The sequence below is a fragment of the Lutra lutra genome, chromosome 11, assembly GCF_902655055.1.
Source record: "Lutra lutra chromosome 11, mLutLut1.2, whole genome shotgun sequence".
Classification (NCBI taxonomy): domain Eukaryota; kingdom Metazoa; phylum Chordata; class Mammalia; order Carnivora; family Mustelidae; genus Lutra; species Lutra lutra.
In genome coordinates, this window is record NC_062288.1 from 85405091 (window position 1) to 85420037 (window position 14947).

Here is a 14947-nt window from a genome sequence, read left to right on the forward strand (position 1 = left end):
AACAGTGAGCACAGACTCAAACAGGAAATGTTCCTCACCCAGCAAGCAGGCAGAACCCACACAAACCCAGGAACCTGCAATCCAGCTAAGGCCAGGGTCCGGTCTGGATCCGCTCTGGCCCCGCCGGCAGTTCTGACCTCGCTTAGGACCCCAACCGGAGCCAGCCTCCTCACTGGTAGCCCTGGCCTGAGCTCTTCCCTTGGTCTCCCTGGCCCACGAGCATCTGCAGGCAGCACCCGCGGCCCGCCCTGCTTCAGGCTCCCCAGCTCACGGACCCCTGAACTAGTCTTGGAGGCCCACCGCCGTCGCAATTGGCGCCCCTGGCCCACCAGCCTCTTCATGAACATAACCTCCCCAGCTCACAGACCCCTGAACTAGCCTCCCTGGCCCTATAGCCTTTTCACTTAACTTCCCAGCAGCCACTCACCTGAGCCTCCCCACCAGGCTTGCTTCCTCTACTAGTCTCCCTGGCCCGCCGGCCTCTCTCCCCGCAGTTGCCCTGTCCCGCTGGCCTCTCCTCGACCCCCAGCCAGACTCCCTGGCCTGCCAGTCTCTCCCTACAGCCTCCCCGGGCCACCAGCCTCTCCCCCCAGCCTCCCTGGCCCCAGCCAGTTCTCTCAAACCCACCCTCCACCCTGCAGCCTGAGAGGCTCACATCTAAAGGAATCTGCCCTCTCTGGTTCAGGGCCCTTTTGCAGCTCCCGCTGGTTCCAGGCTAACGTCTAGTCTTCCTAACAAGGCCTCTAAGTTCACACACCAGCTTCCCCCACCAGTTCACGCAAGAAGTCCTGAGTCAGCACGCCCACTCCACACCACACCCTCTACTCCAACCCCACTTTACAGCTTCTAGCTTCCTGGGTAGCCATGCTGCAGTTTGGGTCTGTGCCTGGGAACACCCCTGCCTCTCCACCCTCTGCATCTTCCCGGCTCCCTCTCTGTCCCTCCTGGATCTGCCCCCCACAAACTGCCCCAGGACACATCTCTGCATCACTACACTGATCTGTGACTTCTTATTTACACACCCCTCCCCCAGCCTGAGCTCCCTGACTGTGGAAGGTCTAATACAGACAGGTGTAACACATGAATAAATGAGTAATTCAGTAGCCAGAGCAGGACAAAGAGTCATTTCACACAATTGATCCCCGCAACTCTAGACCTGCCCCTGGACATTCAGTACATAGTGGTGGGTCGGGGAACAACACCTTCCTCACCTCTTTACTCAGTAGCCTATCTGCCTCTGGGCTCTTTTTAAAGTTTCTTCCCTTCCCTACCTCCTCGCTCTGAATCCTGCTCCCATAAGACCCTCCAGGGCCTCTCTTGGGTTTGCCTCCCCATCTTGCAGGGAGCTCCTTGAGGAATGAGATCATATTTTATCAAGCTTGTGTCCTCAGCCTCCTCGTGGCCATATGTGATAAATGCTAGTTGAATGAGTGTATGGTAAGTGTGCCCAGCTCTTTACCTGATAAAACCCCTGAAGGCAGGATCCATTCTCTTAAGTACCAACCACCTGTGACCACTGTGGACCAATTCTGTGCCAGGCACTAAACCAGGTGCTTCTACACACACCCCTCCTCATTCTCTAACCTCGCACCCCACTCACCCCAGGTGTGAGCGCTTTCCTGAATGGCCAATTGGCCCGCTGCTCAGCATCACCTGCTTCCCACCTGTTTATAGACATCCAGCCCAGCTGCTCTTCCCCAACCAAAGCATGGCCCTAGGTGCTGAGCACTTATGGGCTCTAGTCACTTAACCCTAACAGCCTTATCAAGGGGGTGAACATACTACTATCTGAAGAACTTGAGGCCTTGAGAAATTTGGGTGATAAATCCAAAATCATACTTCTAAGTAGCAAGGTCAAGATTCAAACCAGGTGTGCCCAAGCCCCAAGCCTATCATACAAATAACCACCAGCTGAGACCATCTGGGTGTCTCAAGCAGTCTAAACTCACAAACCACACGCTTAACACCAGGACGCCTGTTGGCTAAAATGGAGGAGGAAAGAGTGGCCCTTTCCCTTTCAGTCTGTATCTCACAGAGCTCACTCTCTCAGGGATGTTACTGCTATCCATCTAGCTGCAATGGCCAGAAGCCTGGGAGTCACTTGGGTCTCTGCTTCAATCCCCAAACACATCCAATCTGAAAACCAGTTTTGTCCATTCTGCTCTAAGTAGCTCTTGACTCCATCTCCTCCTCCCCATTCTCACTATCACAACCGGAGTTCAGACCACCATTATCTCTTACTGCAATGGTATCCTTCCAGTCTTGCCTCTGCACACAGCACCGTGACAGCACTATCTTTAAAACATACATCTCACGACATCATGTTCCGGCGACTTCAGGATACTTTGTCCTCAGGATAACTTCCTGATTCTTTACCTTTGCTTGAGGGCACTTATGCCCTCTAGTCACTAAGCCTTTGCATATGCTGTTCCTCTTGCCTAGGACGCTCTCTTGTTCTTATTTCTATCTCCTGAATCCTTCTGGCCATCTTCTTTGAGCACACCCTCAGCCCAGTGGGCTAGTTACCCCTTCAGTGGATGCTTCCAGGTCCTGCTCACATTTTAGCAATTAACACACTGCTTTGTAATTGCCTGTTCACTTGAATCCCTACCTCACTAGTCAGAGTCACGATTAACTTGTTCAATCTTTTATCCACTAAACAAATATGTACTAGCTGTTAACTCTGTGCCATAGTTAAATACTTACATACAAGATACAGAGCTGGACATTACCCTGGAGAACAGAAACCTCACCTTCTCTTTCGGGCTCTAGATTTGTCTCAGCAGGAGGCTCAACAGGTTTATTGAACCAGCGACAGAATGCGCTTGCGTGAGACCGTGTTGCCGCGCGCACTTCTGGGAATCGTAGTCCCCAGGTTCGGGCCTCTCTTTATGGCGCAGGCGTATTCAGATTGAGACCGTTTTACTATTGATGCGCATGTCCCGGGAGGCGGAGTGGTGAACTGCGCATGTCTAAGGGGTGGAGGTGCGGTCGAAAAGGCGGCGCACTGCGGAGGTGGGGCATCCGTGACTCCCGGCCGTCGCGGACCTGCCTGCGAGAATGACGGGTAGGGGGAAGCTAATCGCGGTGATCGGAGACGAGGACACGGTGACTGGCTTCCTGCTGGGTGGCATAGGGGAGCTTAACAAGAACCGCCAGCCTAATTTCCTGGTAGTGGAGAAGGATACAACCATCAATGAGATCGAAGACACTTTCCGGTACGGTAGCCCGCGAGGCCTGAATGGGACCCTTTGCCTTGGGTGGGAGCGCGGAGAGTAGGCGGGGGCGGCGCGGGGACCCGGCGGCCGGGCTGCGCTGGGCTTCCAGACCCCGACGCCGAGGGTCAAGGACGGTGGTCCGGCAGCCCTTCCGGAGGAGGCCTCTGTGTTCCAAGTTCCCTTTTGGGGCTTGGGAGAACCCGGGCTATGTCAAGTCCTCATCTTCACATGACTGTCAGGAAAGAAGGGGAACAGAGCTCGTGACGGGCGCCGCCCCAGGGTCCCGTCTCAGCTCCGCCCACGTTTGCCCCCAGCCTTGCTAGCACTCGGCTCTTGCGGATTGGCGTCTAAAGGAACCATGCACTCATCGGGAACACCTAGGCAGTGGGGTCGGGGTCGGGGTTTCTTGTATTTTCACGTCCTTTAGAGGCTAACAACAATCCTGTAAGGTAGGGGTTATCGTTCTCCTTTACAAGTGGGAAAACTAAAGCTCAGGGAGGTTACCTACTAAAGTACGTACCATTTGGAAGAGAGGGAGAGGGGTTTGAACCCAGTCCCAACTCTCTTAAGCCAAGTCCACGCTTTGCTTGTACAGTTCCCTCACTCTTAGAATTTCCCATTGTCCTGAGCACAGCAAGCAGATACTAGGACAGTGTCCTACTTTCTGCTAAGATCTTGCATTTGAAGTTCTCATTTCTTGCCCTGGGACAAGAGTTAATAGTTTCATAGTGTGAATGCAGGCATGCCCCTTAAACCAGGAAGTGAGACTTGAATTGAGAATGCCAGCCCCCTATGCTTTCTCACCCCTTCTCTAAGGCCCCTGTTGCCAAGTCTCAGGGACAAACCACGTTCACCTGTTTTTCCCTACACAGTCAGCACTGAGATGCAGGCTCAAACTGGTTCCTGCTGCCTGGGGTGTGAAAGGCCCTCAACTGGCCTGATCTCTAAGCATTCTGGCAAAGTGACCCAAGTTACCATGGGAGAAGGACAGATTTTACTCCAAGAACTTTCCATGCTTCTATCCAAAGGGACCCAGAGATCATCAGGTCTAACCAGCTGTAGTGCCTGGCACAGAGCAAGCACTCAGTAAAATTAGTTTTTAATATTTTAATTAACTAATGTATGGGTGATCACAAGGAAGGGAGATCCCAGTCTAGGCTCTCTCTCTGGGGAAAGTATGATTTTCCTCCTTTTGTCTGTATTCTTGGCTCACACCAAACTTCCCCTCTGATCCATCCGCCAGCCGCATCAGCATAGACCTTACGGTCTTTAGTGGTCTCATCAGCCTCCTTTAAAAAAAATTGTTTTCCTTTGAAAAGTTAAAGTATTCATGTGGTTTGCAAATTAATATTTAAAAGGTATACACATTGAAAAGTCTTATTCCCATACCACCCCGTCTTTTTCCACTTCATTACCTCCTTTCTCTACGCCTGTAAACACTTAATTGCTTATTTACCTTTTTCTGCTTTTTTTTCATGTACATATAGAGGGACAGACATGCATATTCTTAGCCTCGTAGCATACAGAATATGCCAGCATGTGCCCTAATCTTCTGCACCAGTTCACCTGGAAGCCTTCCAGGCAGGGGAGGTAGAAACCAACCCTGACAGCCAGGACCCTTAGATTTTTTAATGAAGTTGATCCTGATTAGAATGGAGAGAGTTTAGCTAGCAACCTTTGCCCTTGAACTCTGCAGTTTCTGGGTCAAGCCCATTCCCCTCTACAGCCCAGCCTCACCACCTCCCAGTGGACTGCCTGGAATCCCCTCTCCTCTCTCTCAACAGACAGTTTCTAAACCGGGATGACATTGGCATTATCCTCATCAACCAGTACATCGCAGAGATGGTGCGGCATGCACTCGACGCCCACCAGCGCTCCATTCCAGCTGTTCTGGAGATCCCGTCCAAGGAGCACCCCTACGATGCCGCCAAGGACTCCATCCTGCGCAGGGCCAGGGGCATGTTCACAGCCGAGGACCTGCGCTAGGGCCTTCCCCACAGCCAGGCAGCTTCTCCCCAGGCTTGCCGTCAGCCCTTCTCTAAGTTGTGAGCCCCAGCCCCTGTCCTTTCCATTCCACTAAGAGGCTAAGTGAGGGGCTTCCGGGTTGCTGGGGCTCTGCCATTAAAGTCAAGCCTGGTTAGGGAACAGGAAGCCTTGAGTGTTTTCTCTCCACTACCTCTTCCCTGTGCTGTTACACAGTGTCATTGTTGATGTTAAATTAAAAAAGTAATGTTCTTGTTTCTCTCCAAACTGAGGCTGGGTGCTGCAAAGGACACACATGGGATGAGGCCCTTGGGGGAATTAGATTGGCAGGGCTGGGAAGGGTTTGGCCAAAGATACAGGCATAGCAAAGTTGGACCAGGAAGATTGTGCCAGGAGGTCATAACTCAAGGATAGGTCTTTTGAATCATCAGTGACCTGCTCTGGTGGGGAGGAATGGGAGAAGGCTTGTGCACAGGCCCTTGGCTCCCCAACTTCAGTCTCTCTTGGGCTAGGAAAGGACCTGACCCCAACAGATGGAAGCAGAAACACGGGAAACCCAGAAGCCTCTGGCATCAGACCGAGCCTGGGTCCTGCAAGAGGCTTGGAGATCAAGGGTCTTAGCTGACGGGCCCTGGCCTGAGGTTGCCTCTGGAGTGAGGCGTGCGAGGTCTGCTCCAGGCAGGGCGAGTAGAACCCTGGCCCTGTGTGAGGTGAGGCCTGGTTGCCGGGTGACTGCCTGTAGCGGCCCCTGCTGTCAGAATGACTATGCTTGCTATTGCTCACCCCTCGGGGACAGACAACCAGGTACCGCTCCTTCCCCTGCTACCATGTCACGGCAGCTCAACATGGATACGCTGCGGCAGAACTTTTGGAAGGAGGAATATCTGCGGGAGAAGATGTTGCGCTGTGAATGGCACCGCAAGTATGGGACAATGGTGAAGGCCAAGCAGAAGGCTAAGGCTGCAGCGCGCCTACCCCTCAAACTGCCCACCCTGCACCCCAAAGCCCCACTTCCACCACCACCGGCCCCCAAAGCGGTGCCAACCAAGGCCCCCAGCCCTGCGCTGGAGACCCCTACTATTCAGTCAGAAATGTACCCAGTCCCGCCCGCCACCCGGGCTCTGCTGTATGAAGGCATCTCCCACGACTTACAGGGGCGCTGTCGCTACCTCAACACCCGAAAACTGGACATGCCAGAGATGCGCTACTTCTTCCCCATCACCACCAGCTTCACGTATGGCTGGCAGCTGGGTGAGCCCCAACCTCTCCAAAATCATTCCCCTTGTGAACACGGAGCCCCTGCCCTGAGAGCCAGGCCATGCTGTCAGCACTAGGCACGCGAGACGTGGTTGGGGGTGTTCATTCTGGGAGCGGGGGGTCCAGGCCGTGAACATAAGACAAAGGACCCATTAGAGAAGGACCAGTTCCACGATGAGACTAGGGAATGATGGGGGAGATGGCAAGGGATGGGTGAGGCTTTAAGCTGGATTGTCCAGTCAGGCCTCTCTGGGGACCTAACAGAAGTTAGTGACACAAAGGAGGAAGTTGGATTTTATCCAAGTGGGAGATGAAGCCACAGAGTGTTTTAAGCCTGTGAATGGTACTGGTAGGGTACTAACTATTCTGTAAGTAACTGCCTTTCCTGGGAAAGAGTCAACTCTAGCAGCTGAGGTCTGCATCTGTTGGGTCACCCTGGCAGGAGAGGACGATGGCTTGGGCGAGGGTGATTAGCAGTAGAGCCGAGGGACATTCAGGCTATGTTTTGGAGGAGGAGTCATGAAGCCTGCTGATGGACTGAATGACAGAAGGGGAAAGGAGGCCATGGCAAAGCCCAGGTGTTGGGCCCAAGCGCCTGGACAAAGAAGATGGGGAGGAGCAGGGCTGGAGGGTGTGTGAAGACAGGTGGGCCCTGGCCATGCTGGAAGGGCCAACGAGGCGGCTGTGTACGGAGGTCCCCCCTCTGGAGGGAGGTCAGAGCCGAAGATGCAAGTTTGGGGGTCATCAGGATGTAAGTGCTATTTAAAGCCTGAGGTTGGGTGGGCTTCCCTGGGGAACTCCAGGAGCTGGAATGTGACATGAGAGACAGGGGCACAGAGAGGGTTAGGGAGATGATGTTGGTGGGAAGGCTGTCCATCTGGACCGAGTCTGCTTTCTCTGTGAGGCTGAGAGTCAAGGTGGTCCACCTGGAGGAGAGGGGGGAGGCAGTGGTGTAGCTGGAGATGCAGAGTTAAATGGCACAGGAAAGGGAACATGCCCACAAGCGTGGCAGGACTGCTGGGTGAGGCCGTGTCCTTTGCTCTATGTGCTCCTGAGTTGCAAGTGAGGCTGCTCAGTCATGGGTCGCCTTCCGTGTGTGTCCATGTGTGTCGTCTTTGTCGTCCCCCGCCCACCCGCGTGCTTGAGTGCCTGGGCGAAAAAGGTGGATGGCTGGGGATAAACACAGCTGATGTTTTGCCTAAAAATTTACCCCACTTTCCTTAGGGTCCTAAAGGGGAGGGGGAAAAGAGGAATTTTCCCACAAAAGCAGGAAGCATGTCCCAGGAGAGCAGGAGTTAGAAGGAAACCCTCACTCCCAGAGCCATCTAGCTTTGTCTGCCCCCATGACCAGCAGTGCTGGGTGTCCTGCCACCTGCTCTGTGGAGGAGCCTGAGGTGGAGGAAATGATGGCACGTGGCAGACTGGCCAGTTCGGCCATCCCTGCTGGTCTGGACCCCCAGCTGGTTCCCTGTTTGCCCACGGCCAGTGTTCCTCAAAAGTACCTTTTATTCCTTCACGCTTCCAAAGTGGATACAATACAGGCAGATTCCTAGGGCTTCTTAGGCTGGGCTCCCACGCTCCGCAAGTTCCCTTCCCCAGGCCCCATTCCTGGCCTCCGACATCTTTTCACAGGCCCCCCACTGAAGCAAGAACTGGTCTCCTGTAAGATGTGCCGCATTGAATCGTTCTTCCGAAAGAATGGGGCCTTCTCGCTGCTTGACCCTCAGGACCTGGCTCTCTGACGGTGGCCAGGCAGTGGACTTAGCGAGGGAAGAGGAAATAACATGCCTCTTGGTGGGGCCGAAGCTGCTGTGTGTGTCCGTGTGTCTGGCCTCCCAGGCCCTGAGGCAAAGTTCTGGGCCTTTCTTGGAACCACCTCTGTTCTGCCTTTGCTGGCCTGCAGTTTGCTGGCTTGCTTTTTCCTTAAACCCCATCTCTTTCATCAACCATTTGAGGATTCAGCAACGACTCAAGGGGGCTGGGAAGGGTGGGCGCTCCTCTCCAGGCAAGGGCTCCTCGGCACCAGGAGGCCACAGTAGCTGCTGGAAGCTCTGGGTGTTCCTGGGTGAGAGCGACCTGTCATCCCAGAGGCCAGAAAAGGGAACAACCCCTGCCCCATCAGCGTCCCTGGCCTCCCCCTCACCTGGCCCCCCCCTCACCTGGCCCCTATGGCCGGCAGCCACCAGGTCCTCTCCTGGAGCCCTCGCTGCAGCTGCTCCCGCAAGGCCCGTCGCTGCCCCACCCCGTCCTCCTGCGTCGGGGCCGAGCGCTGAGTCTCTGGGCGCCCGCCCCGCGGGCCCGAGGGAGCCAGCAGGAGGCAGCACCCGGCAGACGCGCCCCTCCCGCCGTAGGTCCGCATCGGTGCCGGTGCAAGACAGAGGGGACCCGGGAGGCGCCCTCACCCACCCCCGCCCGGGCAGGATCGCGGGGGCCCCGCCATCTTCTCCCGGGAGTCTTGCCTGTGGCGGGAGCTCGGCGGGGCTGGGTGGGGGCCCCAGAGGGTGCACCCGGCAGCGGCGGTTCCAGGCGAGCCGGAGGCGTCCCAAGATCTGCGGGGGACGGCTGTCAGCGGCCACGCGGCCGCCCCTCGTGTTCCTCATGCCCCTCGTGCCCCAGGCTGGCCCGGCGCGGCGCGATACGCACCCAGAGCCGCTGCTGCTCGCGGGCCTGTCGCTGCCGGCGCCTGGCCGGGCCGTGCAGCTCCAGCAGCCGCTGCAGGGCGGTCTCCTTGTGCGCCGCGCTCTCGGCCGCCGACACCTTCTCCTGGCCCGGGAGCCTGGGCCACGCGGCTTTCGAGGCCCCGGGGGCTTCCGCGCCACCCCTCAGCTCCCCTACGGTGCCCAGGAGCCTAGCAGAACCGCCGGGCACCTGCTCCGCCACGCCCGGGCTTCCTTCCAGGTCCTGAAACCCGTGTGGGTCACGCACCGGCCCTGGGCGCCCCGGGAGAGCCACGGGGTGCTCCGGCGGGCCCGAGACCCCGATGCCTGGGGCCGCTAGCGCCTCGGCCCCTGGGCCTGGGAGCCTCGGCGGTGGAAGGGGAGGCCGCGCCCCCTCCTGGGCAGCCCTGGGGTCTCCTGCGGCCGGCTTTGGGCCGTCAGTTTGGTCCTGCGTCAGCTGGGTGGTACTTTCCCTGGAGCCAGGGCTCTCCCTCCCCACAGGCTGAGGCTTCTGTTCTCCTGGGGACCTGCAGAAATCCCTAGAAATTCCCAGGGAGCCGCCTTTCTCCGGGGGCAGTGTGGGCGCCTCTCCCTTGGCCACCCCCAAGGCTTGTGAGACTCGGCCTGGGGAAGCCCGAAAGGTCTTCACTTCCCGACCCTGAGTCTCCTTCTGCGGCTCCTGCAGGACCTCTTCTCTCTGGCACTCAGGGCTGTTGCGTCTTTGACCTTGAAGACACTCTCTCCTCTCACTCTGGGGAGCCTTCCCCCCGGGATACAGGGAGGCTTCCTCCCTCAGAGCCTGAGTAGCCTCCCCACTCTGACCCTGGTGTATCTTCTCTCTCCGACTCAGAACTTCCTTGCCCTCCCCCCTGGAGGCCTCCCCCCTCCGACCCCTGGGGCGCTCTTTCTGCTCTCTCTGCCTCTGAGGAATCTCAATCCTCAGCAGTTTCTGAAGTTCTGCCCTCTCCTGGCCCAGGCTCCAGTCCAGCCCCTCAGGGGGATCTTGGGGTTCTGACAGGCCCTGGGAGGGCAGGTCTGAGGGTCTTGGAGACACTAGCTTCCTCCCCCATAGGCTTGTGGATGGCCTTTGGGTTGTAGGTCGGGCTTGTCTTTTCTCTCCTCTCTGGGCCGGGTCCTGGGAAGGAAGAGCATTTGGGCCCTGGCTTGTGAGGGAATCCCCATGCCAGGGCCACTTTCCCCAAGTGACCCTGGAGACTTCAGAGGCTGTCCCAGTGGACCTCATTTCCATTACAGCCCTTGCCTGATTCCTGAACTCGTTAAGCCTACTGTATGTAGTGTAAACGGTGCTTCAGGGAGGGCCCCTTCTTCTACCAGTCTACAGGAGGTGGCATCACCTCCCCCCAATAGCCTCCTCCAAGGCAGACCCCATCCCTGCTATCCCCAATCTGAGAGGGCCTTTGCCCAGAACATTTTGACTCTCACCTTGAACTCAGAGCTTCCTGGGTCCCCAAAGCTACTGCTCGTGGTGGGGTTCGGCTCTTGTAAGCCACCTGAGGGAGAAAGACCAATGTCAGGAACCCTCTGGTCATGTCCCAGCCCCTCACACACATTCCACCTGAACTGGAACCAAGAAGCCTAAGGAGTCCCCAGCACATAAGGGGAAGGGGACGCCCTGACGACTGATGTTTGAACTTCAGCGCTGTTGCAGCTCATTGGTCCACCTTTCTTCAAACTCCCTGCCATGTGCCGGCTTGTTGGACCGGCCTGCCAACCGCCCACCACACCTTCCTCATCCTCCCAGCCAAGGCAGAGCACCTCAGAGGAACGTGAGCGGAACCTGCGCACCCTTGTCCTCAAAACCTCCACAGGATGCCCGGGGGTGGGGGTGGGGTGGGGGGAGGGTCTGTTGGCCAGGCTTGTCAGTGCCTTATAAGGGCACCCCACTTCCTCCTGGTGGGCCCATCTAGGCCCATCGAGAAACCCACTGTATGCACCTTACTTTGCTCTTAAGAAAAATCCTCTTTAGGTCTTTCTTGGTTGCTGACAGTAAAATCAAAAGAAACTCAAGAAATGAAATTTTAGGCTGAAGCCTGCCCTAAAAACTGCAAGTTTCATAATTAACAAAAGAACTCTAAAAATAAAGATAGGAAATGTCTCTGCTCCCGTGCAGCTGTGAAGGAAGGAGAGTCATTCTGCATCCCTAAAACTGTTAAAAGAACTTGATTTCTTAAGATCCTAAATGGAGAATGTTCACAAGAATATTTCATCTATGCAATGTGGATGTGTGAATATTCACAACAGTAACCAAATGGGTATGTTCTTTGTGAAAATGTCTTTCAAACAAAGGAGTCTGATAAGACTCCCAAGCCTTTAGAAACGATTGCCGCGAACAGGGAACATAACCCCAACCCCTGTCCCCTCACAATTCTAATCTGTTGTCTTACTCGATAACTCATTTCTCTGGTTATAAAGTTGTAACTGATGCTTCTGTATTCCCAAGAGATCTTTGCCTTGAAAAAAATCTCTGTTGATCAGAAAAACAAGCGTTGGTTCTTCACTTTTTCTCTCACGTGCATGATGCGACAATGAGAGGCTTATGGCTCAACTAGGTTTATTTAACCAAAAATTTGAGAGTCTGTTTCATTCAAATTAATAGGCCCAGGGTTCACAGCATCTATCCCATGGGATTCTAATTGCTTGTTTATGGTTATACCCTCACTAAGCTGTGAGCCCCGCAGTGACAGGGACCAAATAATGAGGCCAACATGCTCTGTATGTTCCCAGTGCCCAGCGGGGAGGGAGAAGGGGTAGCAAACAGGTGACATGTGCTGCTGTTCCATCCCCTCCTCCCTGGGCCACTGCACACAGTCATTGCCAGCACTCCCTCCCCGGAGCCCCAGTTTAGCTTCAGAATCCTGGACCCAGTGCCTGAGACAGCTGGTACTGAACAGGTAGAACTGGGACATAAAATAAAACCTACTTCTTGTCCCCGGGTGCTCCTTGGCACCCAATAAGAAGTATGAGATGAAGAATGACTGAGAAGGGGACTGGAATCGGGGCACTTAGGATGAGGACTTCCCACCTCCTCCCCATCTTGTCTGGCCACCAGCCAGGGAGTCAGCGTACCCGGTGTAGGCTCTGCAGGCATGGGAGGTCTCTCCCACCGGGGGTCTCTGTCACTCCTAGCTTTGCCCAGATCCAGGGCCCATGATGGGTCTACTGCCTGCCCCCTGCAGGGGTCAGAGGCTGCCTCAGAATCACCCTTGTAGCCCATAGGCTCTGGAAAGGGGAGGCAGCCTGTCTGTCTCCCCACCCCAATGCCTGAGCCCAGTCCAGGGTGGTCTCTCCCAGCTCTGTACCCACCCCTGGGTCCCAGGAGCTGGAACTCGGGGGTCACTCTTTCCAGGGGCTGTGGGGTATCCCTACGGGTACAACTGAGTGAGAACTCCAAGAGGAATGTTGGAAGAAGTGCTGGGCAGGACTGTGGAAAGAGATAGGAAAAAGGGTCCAGTGTTTGGCCCTTTTGTGTGGCAATACAAACTGGACAGAGTTTCCTGGGAGAAAGACTCACCTGTCTGGAAGCTGGTGGGTCTGGCTCAGAGAGTCCCCAGCCTGAGGCAGTGGGCATAGCCTGGAAGTCTGGAAAGTTGGAGGGTGCCCCAGTCCACAGGGGCTCATCCCCTGTGTGGTGGGCAGCCTTGAAGATGGCCCACGATCAGCCCTCCTCCCGGTGTCTGTGCCTTTGTATGACCCTGCTCTCTTCCCCTCCTCGTGAGGAAATAGGTCACTCCCACCCATTCGAGCCTTCAGATGAGACTTCCGTTCTGGCCAACAATGCTGGCTGGGCCCTCCCTTAGCGGTCGCCCGCTAACACCCCCGCTCGCTACAGCTGAGGATGCCTCAGCTCTCAGAGGGGGCTGCCAACCTGCCCCAAGAGCCTCTGACCATTGGTGACTGAGACCCCGGGCCTCTGGGCCTCTGCCCTCAGGAGCCAGGGCAGGCTTGCTTTCCTCCCATGCTGCAGCCATGTCTAAAGCCTTCAAGATGTCATCACACCACTGATTTGATCAAGATGGTCATCAATTGTGCAACGGTAACATCAGGCTGTAAGTAATGAGCAGGTCCTGGGCACCAGGCAACATGCAAAACCTTCACTGGGGCTCCCTCCGAGTGAGATCGATTATCTTCCCCATTTTGTAGCTGAAGGAACAGAGGTTTACATTCCCCAGGGAGCATGGGTACAGAGACAGAACCCAGGCCCATCTGTGTCTGAAGCCCCTACTTTTCCCACCTCCTTCACAACCACCATCACCCTAATGTCACACTGACCGCCCCCTCTTGCCTCCAGCCAGGCCCCTGCTCACCCTGCTGGCCCACCGCTCAGGACCCCCGCCTGTCCCACCATGGCGCTTGCTGCGCTGGCTCCATACATACCGGGCCTGGCCCCTCAGACCACAGAACTGGGCCCAGGGGGGCCAGAAGAGGCTCAGCCCTGCCCCAGTCAGCAGCTCCAAGTCCCACAGGAGCTGCAAAAAGATGGGGTGCCAGGGTAGGAAGGGGTGCCCACTCTGCCCTCTGCCACGCCCCTTGGCCAGCCCCCTACCTGCTCCTGGGCCCTCTGGCTCCACTCCATCTCCAGCAACACAGTGGGCAGCTCCAGTCCTGAGCGACAGGCCCGACTCTCTTACACCTGGGGGGGACAAGATGGAGTCAGGCCTCCGCCTTGCCCTTCAGAGGCCACCCCCACCTCCCTCACCTGCTGCAGGGCGGCCTGGAGCTGGCCCAGGGCCGCAGGGCGTCCAAAGAGGTGCTGGTACAGGGCTAAGGCCTGCCTGTGGCTGCAAGGGAGCCATGGGCCCCCAGGTGCGGCTGTCTGCTCCATGGGGAGGGGGCACCAGAGCAGATGTCCCCTCCCTCCCTCCTCTCCTCTCCTCTGCTGCAGGAGCTGGGAGAGGGGAGGGAAGCTGGGAGAGGGGAGGACAGGGAAAGAGGAGGAGACAAAGGCTCCCAAGCTCAGTAATGCAGGGGACCTGACATGTGAGCCGGGGCCTGGACCCCAGCCAAGTCTCAGGGAGCCTCGGCCTGCCTCTGACCTGGGGTTCTTGGCTGTAAGGGGCGGCAGGGCGGGGCGAGGCCTATGCTGAGAGCATGTGTTGTATGTGTACATATGACGCTGGCAATGGCGTTCCATCCACGTAACCCACCCCATGTGGGCCGCAGCCACCGACGGCGCACTTACTGTGCAAAGTGGGTCCCAGCCTCCCCATCCCGTCTTATAGAATCCAAGCTGCCCCACAGAGGCGAGGTGGCCTAGCTAACGTGGGGTGTGGTCTTCCTCCTCAGGAGGCAAGTGGCCGTGATGAACTGGCTGGGGGTAAACGTGGTCTGGGGAGGGGGCAGGAGCCACCACAGGCAGGACAAGGGCGAGCACTTCCCAGGTGCCTGCTCCATGTTATTCAAGTGCAAGGCGCTGGCCCCGGGTCACTCTGCTGACTCATCCGACAGAAGATGCAGCAGGTTGAGGGCATGGTTTGTGTAGGTCATGACAAGGGCAGGGACAAGGACACGAGCTGGTCTGTCATTGCCACGTCCCCTGCTGTCCTGAGCAGCCTTGCCTACCTGCTGCTTTGCAGCCGCTCAGCGAGAGCCCAAGGCTGCCTCTGCTCCCTGGGCCTTGGCACACATCGGCTGAGCTGGCCAGACGGCTAGTCTCGGGTCAGTCCAGCTCTCCCTCCACTGCTGCTGAAAGGTTAGGGAGCTGGCAGTAGAATGGGGTACCCCCTCATCTTTTACCCAAGGCCCCTATATCCCCAAAACAGAGTCCTTTTTGCAAAGAGACTTTTCAAAGAAATAGACTTATTTTTCTATTCC

At 56.5% G+C, this 14947-nt stretch overlaps 3 protein-coding genes across 3 annotated transcripts; 2 read left to right on the forward strand and 1 right to left on the reverse strand.

Moving 5' to 3' along the window:
• Positions 1-2964: 2964 nt before the first annotated feature.
• ATP6V1F (ATPase H+ transporting V1 subunit F) lies at positions 2965-5369 on the forward strand. Its single transcript, XM_047695060.1, has 2 exons — positions 2965-3218; positions 5003-5369. Exons 1-2 carry the CDS (start codon positions 3061-3063, stop codon positions 5202-5204), a joined length of 360 nt encoding a protein of 119 aa, XP_047551016.1. The 5' UTR covers positions 2965-3060; the 3' UTR covers positions 5205-5369.
• Positions 5370-5603: 234 nt separating this feature from the next.
• On the forward strand, positions 5604-8366 carry ATP6V1FNB (ATP6V1F neighbor). Its single transcript, XM_047695059.1, has 2 exons — positions 5604-6452; positions 8091-8366. The coding sequence occupies exons 1-2, from the start codon at positions 5735-5737 to the stop codon at positions 8198-8200; spliced, it is 828 nt and encodes a 275-aa protein (XP_047551015.1). The 5' UTR covers positions 5604-5734; the 3' UTR covers positions 8201-8366.
• A 20-nt stretch (positions 8367-8386) lies between these two features.
• LOC125080878 (histone-lysine N-methyltransferase SETD1B-like) lies at positions 8387-13959 on the reverse strand. The gene is given in 9 exon segments (XM_047695058.1): positions 8387-8519; positions 8618-8718; positions 8720-9007; positions 9102-10250; positions 10559-10626; positions 12203-12306; positions 12648-12715; positions 13441-13602; positions 13680-13959. Coding segments are annotated over 9 exon segments (2073 nt in total). The 5' UTR covers positions 13710-13959; the 3' UTR covers positions 8387-8416.
• Between the last annotated feature and the right edge of the window lie 988 nt (positions 13960-14947).